We start from the raw sequence: 8,812 nt of genomic DNA on the forward strand, positions 1-8,812 counted from the left end.
AATTACCTGAAATCACCCAATACTCTGTGATGTTTGTTTACCCTTATCACTCGCTTCAAACATCTTGGGATCGAATCAAAATAATTTCTAAGGGTATGTTTGTACACATGTTCCTAACTGCTTTCTTCATCTGAACCTTTGTGTGATAATAATGTGCTTGTATTTTGTAGTTCAAGTTTGATTTTTACTCACATATTACCAATTATATTAAGATCTAGAATTTGTGCGGTCTATCCCATGAATTTGATTTTGTTTTATGTACTCTATCATAGAATTGTCTCTATGAACCGCGGGCATTGTTATCTTGACATATGTAATTATCATCAAGAAAATTATGAACAATAACATGAAGATGTTCATTTTTCACTTGGTCGTCTCCAGACTAAAACATGAATATCCATTCCAATTACAATCTTACATTCATACCTAATATAAAAAAAGTAGAAGTGATATGATTGCTAATAAGAAAACTCTCAACAAGAGACCAAATGACACAGACATTAACAACCATAGGTCACCGTGCGGCCTTCAACAATGAGCAAAGCCCATAGTCGGCTATAAAATGCCCCGAAATGACAAATGTATAATAATTGACTTCTCTAATAATCTTCCACAGCTATGTTCCTATTAAATTTACACCATGCTAGCCTTTTTTTATATTTACAGCCCGACTTCTATTGGATTTCTTAATAACACACTTTTAATAATCCTCTTCATACAGACATCTTTCAGTGATGAGTATGCTAAGTCGTCTTCCCTCAATTAATTACAAACAGCAGTTATTTCACAAAGGAATTATTTTCTATTCTAAGTGTCTTGAAATTTGAAAATTCTGTTATTGTATTTATTCGTGATTTTGGTTTTTGTCTTGCCTGCCTTGAAAACAACACGCACATCGAGTAACATACTTACTGTACCTGATCCGTGTCCATTATACTGTTTTTCAATTGCTGCAACTTGCACTTATAAATAAGTATCAGTTTGCTTATTTATATAGTTTTAAAGCAATGTTATGTTTTTCTTTGAAAGGTATACATTTTGTTTTTTAAATTTACCCGCTTTTTTCACATTTTAGGTGAATGAACTGATTCGACACAAGTTACCATAGAGATGGCATTGTGACAGTAACGCCTACTGACTGACAATAAAACAGAAAGTTGAGAGACATATTTTAACCTTTTTCCTATTGCTGTTAATCTTCGTAGGTAATTATAGATAGTTGAGGTGTTTTCATTGTTAAAATGTTTATTTCAACTTAGTGAACAATTAAGTTGTATATACAAACACAAAATGACATTAGAGTAATAAACTTCCTTGTAATATATAACAGAAACGTTGAATGATTTTATCATTTTAAGGTTCAATTTTCATGATTGCTAAATAAAGGCAACAGTAATTTGCCGCTGTTCGAAATTCATAAATCGATTAATAAAAACAAATCCTGGTTACAAACTAAAACTTAGTGTTGAGTTTCTGTTTCTGATGTGTAACACATAGAGAAACGAACTATAATATAAGAATGACCATTTTCCATTTTCCTGCCATTATGAACAAAATAAATGTTAAATTCATGGACGAGTACATTGCATAGTAAAATCATTAAAAGACAAATGTGTATTGATATAAATGTGGTTCTTGTAAACAGTAATCAAAAGTTTAAGTCCAAGAAAACGTAAAAATATTTCTACCTATGATGTATGATACATGTTTATGAAATGGTTACTTTACCAAACTAATCTGAATTTACGAGTATTGTATTCTCAAAAACATATTGTTACAGAGAAATAAGTCTCCAATTAGAAAAAAAGTTTCGCAACGAAACTTCTAACCTACATTAATTGAAATGTTTGTAGAACAAAATCTCAACTTGCTTTTCAAGTTTGTGTTGTCTTAATCTTCAATCGTTTGTGTATTCAGTACTTCAGTGAAGTTTGCTAAATTTTTAACAGTTACAGAGTAAGAAAGTTTTGAGGGAAGTGTGTCAAGGTTAAATGATCCAGTATTAACATTTGTTGGCACATGGAATAGTAAAAAAAACGCATTCAACGCATTCTATTGACGAAGTGGTGAATCTGATGTCATAATGTTTTTCATATGACCAGCATCTAATATTTCTCTCGCAAAAAATAGAAATTGGGAGGAACTTTTTTTAACGCGCAAACTTTTATCTTTAAGTTTTTTTCAATTATTCTTTGTAGTCAATTTAAAATCCTCTAAAACAGGCATGCTGATCATTTTGATCATTGTTTATAAAGATATGAACACCCCATCTATATCAATAGAAGTGTTATAAAACTTTCAATGAGCATTATATACTAATAAAAGTACATACCTAAAAATATAAGAAAATAGTTCACTTTTGCAACAAAGACATATTTTTTTTGAATTGTGTGTATTTAACACAATTCAAACCTACCAGGAGGGGTGACGTTGGAGGTTTAGCTAGCGATAAAGCGCGTCAAATTTGCACACCATTTTCTTCTGGGATGCATGTACAAATACAAAAATATATATGGTAGTTGCTTTCACTTTTTCCGTTTATGCATAGCGTTTTTATAAACTTCCCCTTTTCGAATTAGCCTTTGAGTTCGGTATTTTTGTTAATATACTTTTACACAATAAGTCTTTCAAGTATTTCTAAAGCAACAATAACAGTTGTTTAAACAAAGCAATTAAAATTAACAGTATATTGCAGTAAATTAGGGGTTAACAATTTTTGTTACAGCTAACTAGTCCAGGAATTATAGGCAGCAGTATTTTACTAGCCCTGTTGGAAGAACTGCTTGTCCATCAAAACTGACCGACTAGTCCGAGTATGCCTTAAAAATTAGATTTTGCTTCATAATACAATAAAGTGGGTGTCCTTGTTTTGAAGGCGATATTATACACTGTATTTAATATTCTTTGTTGATCTGCTATTTATCCTGTTGGTGCTTAACCTAACGTAGTTGTTCCCACATACAAAGCAGGCTTTTTATTGGCGTGCTTGGGGAAATAACGGCAATATCCGCAATGTCCGCGCCAAGATAATCAATTCTCCATACCCCCAGTACGGTTAATTGAAAAATCTCGGCATAAGCATTAAGCAATCAAATAAATGTACAAAACGACAGGCCATGGTATGAGAAATCAATATTTAGAATTGCGATCAATACATGATACCGGACCACCCAGAGTTATTTGTTCTATTAAAAAAAAAATATGTACAAAACCATGAGTGTACAAACCATTTCAAATTCTTGGAATCCCGGATGACGTACATTGTAATTGAATCTGATTGGCTAAGATAGAATAGTGGTGAAAGGATTTTACACTTTCTTCCTTTTTATTTTGGAAACGTCAAAAAAAATTGTTACTAGTTGTCGGGCATATTGGGTTACACATTTTGATTGCCCGATGCGTAAATGCTCTAGTCACGGGTGTCGGGTTAGTGGGTTTTTTAACCCCTGAGTAATGTTTTTTTTTCTTCCAGAACTAAAAAATAAACAATATATTTTTGTATGAATATGTCATCTATCCTATTCAAAGTTTCATTGGGCAAACGATTATAACCACATCTGAAATACATAAGAGCTAGTGTACTATCAATAAATAACGCTAAAAATAGAACTCATTTTTAAATAATCTATAACAATATATTGAATCCATTGTCATATGACCTTTAAGTTAACCCATTAGATTAGTTACATATGTTTTACTCATATTCAGCCACAAAAAGAAACAAAATGTCAACATTAAAAGTAAAAACAGACTAAAGAACAATTTCGTGGACTGATTCGATCCCCAAACACATTATAAAACAGGTAACACGATGGTGGTTTTAATTTTATTTAACATATGACATGAACTAAAACAAACCTAGACAAGTCCTATTCCTCGAGGTTGCTATAAAATCGGGTTATTTCACCTTTGTCAGTCATCGGAGGTCATCTCAATGGTTAAATAGATAGCATCTAGAATAAAATACACACGAAATGGTATTATGTTTTATATGCCTTGTTAATTGTTTATTTCAGACTAATTGTAAGGCGCAATAAGTTTTCGTATGTTATAATAAATTAAATTTGATAATTTAAGTCAAATTAGGAAACATGAATTTGACAGCTGTTTCCACTTTGTCAACTTTTGCTCTTGAAGTTTTACTTTGTATGATGTTAAAGTCTCCAGTTAAAATAATAATATCTTTTTGTATAATATTGTTTCTGGTATGAATTGTGACGAAACATAATGAAATATGTGAATATATGACGTTCTTATGTTCATTTCAAAATTTAAAAGGTATCGATTGATCAATTACAAATAGATTCTACCACTGCATCGTGTGTAATACGATATGTATCCACTCGAGACAGTTATTTAAAATTTGAATATCGAGAGTGGATACATATCGTATTACACGAGATTTTGGGGTGGAATCTGTTTTTCATAAATGATTTTTGAACAATATGTAGGCAAACTTCCTTCTTTTCGAATGATCTGCAAAAAGATTTGTTCTTTCTTTGTGACGCCTTTTTTCATGTCGTCACAATAGGAAATTCAGAGGAAAGCAAGAAAATTCGACGTCATATTCGGATTTTGACCAATGAAGAACTGAGATTAAACGAACCACATGTTGATTATTTTTTTTGTTGATACAATGGGTGCAGAAAGGGATTAATTGACGAAGAATTAGAGAAATGTATTTATCTGATATATACTTACACACATGTGTTAATTTCACAACATTTAAGCTTCCTAGTTGTCCCACATAATTTCATCACTTTTTTACCTATAGTTTTAAATAGTTGGACAAACAAGAAGATAACAATTATACATATTTCTTTAAATATAATATCAAATAAATAATGTTATTTTCTATCATTTAGTCATTCAGACATACATTATTATGAATCATACCGGGTTTGCACTACATGAGCAACGCGGGTGTAAAATTAAATGTAGAGCAGGGTCTGCTTATCCTTCCTGGGTCCCTGACATAACCCCTGCTATGAAGTGAGTTTGTTTTGCTCAGTCTAGTTTTCTATGTTGCGGTTTGCATATACTGTTTATATTATGGTCTGTTTTTAATTTGCTATATGGGGTTGTCAGTTTATTTTCGACTTATGGGTTTGGCCCTTTGGTCTCTTTAGCCTCTTTTATACAATAGTCAACGATTTATTAATATATTTTAGGCTAACTAAAGACACTAACATGACTAAGCATCTGTAATTTATTTCAGTTCACATTGACAGAACTTGCTTTTCAAGAAAAGTCACTGCAAGTTACGTGGAATGGCATTACAGACTAGGTTTCAAGCAGGTATTCTTTTGTTGCTATGCACTTTGATTAAATATAACTTTTGATCATTTTACTAAAAATGAAAATCAAGCGTTTTTGCTTTTTTAATTTAACACATACATGCATGTTTGAGAGAGATTATTATAGCCTATATCATAAATAGATTATTCAGAACTCCATTTTCAGTTTCTATTACAAACTGGAAGAAAAACAAGATTTATTGATGAGAAGCACTATGATCTAAATGTCATAAGGAAAAATACGGTTATGAATATTTCATTGATATAATTGGCTGATCTTTATGCATATTTGAACTTCAGAATTCTCAAATAATACAAGTAACTCTCATTACGGGTACATGTTCAGCTTGGTTCCTGTGTGATTATGACAGCGTTTGAGTGTTAGTGATCAGATCGTTTTTATACTTCAATTAATTATATAATATATCATTGATTAATTAAGTCTTTGATCTTATAAAACTAATCTGCCCGGAGTTTCCTATAAGTTGAGGAATATTAAAATATGCCTTTACTGACTATCAATTGATAATGTGCAGGTATCAAAAAGTAACATCGATTATGACCTCGCTACTATCTTTTCAATCTGTTTCAGTTAATACTTCAGTTGCTGTCAATGAGGCACTAAAAGAATTAAAAAATATCATTCCAAAACAAGATTTCATTCAACATGAGGCAACGATTAGGAGTGTATTGGAGGTGGCTGCAGATACAGAAAACGAACTTACGAACATAATGAGTCCCTTCATGGATAAAATATCAATCAAAGAAGTTGAAAATAAAATATCACCAACAATTGGTCATGATAGGGCAGAAATGATCAAGAATGCTTTTAGCTTTGAAACATATAAAATGAAATTGGTCAAAAAGTCAGATGGTCAGTCAGCTGTACAGGTGCACCGAGGTGGGGCAGAATACTTACCGGAAATTAAACTTGCGAAAATTCAAGATGTCATCAAGTCAAAGGAAATACAGATAACAAGCATTATAATTGAAATATTTATGTTGGTCTTTAAGTGTGGTGGTATTACAGATGATTTTACTGAGTATCAGATGAGAGCAGCCAGTCAAGAATTAGAAGCTATTGTCCGACAATCGACATTTCAACGTGCGCTCCGTGAATTCATTGAAGAATGGAATCGAGGTGATGCTTGGGCAAGGGCTAAGGCTATTTTTGTATTCCTAAAATCTACTTATGCACTTGGTATTTTTTGGAAGATCATTAAGATTCTTTTTACGCAAATGTCTACATTTAAAAATATAAGGGCTCTTGCCGAGTGTGCAGTTATGATTGTTGCTGCAGTTGCAACTGAAGGGGTAGCATTAATTGCAAGACTAGCTCTATCTATTGATAATGCAGTCGCTTTAGTAGAGAAAATGGTCAATATGTCTAATTTTGAAAAAGAAGAGAAAAATCTTCGATGACATGGAATTGAAAAGTTTTTCGACTTTGCGATTAATCGTTTTAGTATGGTTTTATTTTTAAAATGATAGATAACTATTTGGTTCTTGTAAAATTTTTAACTGATTTGTCATGGATTGCAAGTACTGTACATGTGATAGAGCTGATCACTTTTGAAAAAAAATTGCGCATTTGCATTTGTATTTGTATTTGCAATTAGATTTTATTCCCATGTACATGTGCACTATTTACTTGTATTTTAACACAAATATGTATCTTTCGTCATATTGGAAATGAAATACCAATCGGCAAATATTCAATGTACTGATAATTCGTATGTCACTATTAATTATATTTTTTCTAAGAACATAAAGATTATAATTTGTTCAATTTCATACTAACAAAAGTAATAATTACATGTTGTAACATTGCTAATTTTTTGGTTTGATATTGATATGGATCAAACATTTTGAAAAACTACTCGATGCATCAAAATGGTATCTTCACTTCTAAGGTCACACACACTAAAGCTATATGACTGTCAAAAAGTCTACCAGCTGACATGGCAGTGTTCAGACAAATTCGATCTTTGACCCAATTCCTTTCTTTTGAACACCTTATTGAGAATATGTTTTTTAACATTTTACTGTTTTAATTTTAATATTGCAACTTGTGTCCATTTTCTTTTTTGGAAATACATGTTTATTAATTTTTATGATTTAGTAGCTTTTGACGTATTTTGTTATTGTGACATTTTAAAGAAAAAGATGTTAGCTTTGTTAATTAGTCCTTAACATTGGTGTACATTTTATCCTTTGATAAAGAATTATTAATCAAATAAACACATATTTAGTTGTTATAATTTATCAATTGATGTAACTTTATCGAACATAAATGCATTCATTAACAGCTGACCCAAGACAATTGTTCAAGACATTTAAATGAGGCGCCTCTCCTAAACGCCGTAACTAATTTGTAGAGATATCTGTCATTTATCAAACTTCAAAACTTCAATATACTGAGTGATGGATTCAGTCGGATTATCCCAGGCAATGGGCTAAACGCGAGAAAAAAAGACGTAGATACTCTTTCCGAATGGATAACGGTGAGGTCGTTGATACAAGTTCGAATAAAAATCTATCAATACCCATGCTACGTCAATCTTTAAAGACCCAAATGCTGCAAAACACTTGTCCTTCCTCAATGACAAATATGCTGTTATGCCCGCAGAGGAAGCCCAAAACAACATCGTTTTTAGATGTAAATCTCATTACATTAACTGCTTGATAAATGAATAAGGTATTGACAATTCACTTGGAAACTCAACATATACCCTAACGACACTTAACAAAGAGGAAATCCTGGATAATCATAGGTCTGTTATATGTTCCTTTGGAATTTCAACTAAAGATGAAGAACTGGATCTTCCATCACTGTATTTGATACCTAAACTACATAAGTGTTCTTACAAACAACGGTATATTGCTGGGTCTTCCAAGATCTCCACGAAACATCTTTGTAAACTATTAACATCTATTTTATCAGCAATCAAAGTAGGGCTTCAAAGTTATTGTGAAACTGCCTATTCTAGAGATAGCGTGAATCAGATGTGGATACTAAATAATTCTAAAGATCTTTTAGAATCATACAATCTAAGACGCTCTCATCTTTCAATAGTAACAAAAAAATGACTTTTCTACACTTTACACATTCCAAACTAAAAGACAAATTGTAAGATTTGGTATTGCTTTGTTTCATAAAAAAGAATGGCGAACGTATCATACAAGTATCTTGTCTTAGGAATGGATAAATCCTACATTGTAAAGCATCACTCTAAAAAATGCTCTAAAACTGACATTATCAAGATGCTTTATTTCTTGGTTGACAACATATTTGTTACGTTTGGAGGACGTGTTTTTTAACAGACTGTGTACATTCCAATGGGAATCAATTGTGCCTGAGCTGACTTCATACAGGAACTTCTTAGGATAAAAGATCAGAAGTTAACAATATCCTTTAACTTTACGTCCCGCTATATAGATGATACAAAATTTGGTGACTGTGTTTCCTTGATAGAGGGTTGCTGCTCACACGGAAGCTATTAAACCAAGAGTTC

At 31.8% G+C, this 8,812-nt stretch overlaps 1 protein-coding gene across 2 annotated transcripts; it reads left to right on the plus strand.

Moving 5' to 3' along the window:
* Positions 1–351: 351 nt before the first annotated feature.
* Positions 352–7,558, plus strand: LOC139512017 (uncharacterized). Of its 2 annotated transcripts, none has more exons than XM_071299322.1 (3): positions 352–1,205; positions 5,219–5,298; positions 5,890–7,558. In XM_071299322.1, exons 2-3 carry the CDS (start codon positions 5,271–5,273, stop codon positions 6,717–6,719), a joined length of 858 nt encoding a protein of 285 aa, XP_071155423.1. In that variant the 5' UTR covers positions 352–1,205; positions 5,219–5,270; the 3' UTR covers positions 6,720–7,558. The 2 variants fall into 2 exon arrangements, with proteins under 2 accessions (XP_071155423.1, XP_071155422.1); XM_071299321.1 differs by having other exon boundaries at positions 352–1,201.
* The last annotated feature ends 1,254 nt before the right edge of the window (positions 7,559–8,812 follow it).

This window comes from Mytilus edulis, chromosome 2 (genome assembly GCF_963676685.1).
Source record: "Mytilus edulis chromosome 2, xbMytEdul2.2, whole genome shotgun sequence".
Lineage (NCBI taxonomy): Eukaryota > Metazoa > Mollusca > Bivalvia > Mytilida > Mytilidae > Mytilus > Mytilus edulis.

Bases quoted from the DNA above. Each gene is read 5' to 3' on its own strand.
- LOC139512017 (XM_071299322.1), top strand. From the start codon at position 5,271: ATGGCATTACAGACTAGGTTTCAAGCAG. The intron at 5,299-5,889 runs GTATTCTTTTGT...AATCTGTTTCAG, and splicing joins ACAGACTAGGTTTCAAGCAG to TTAATACTTCAGTTGCTGTC.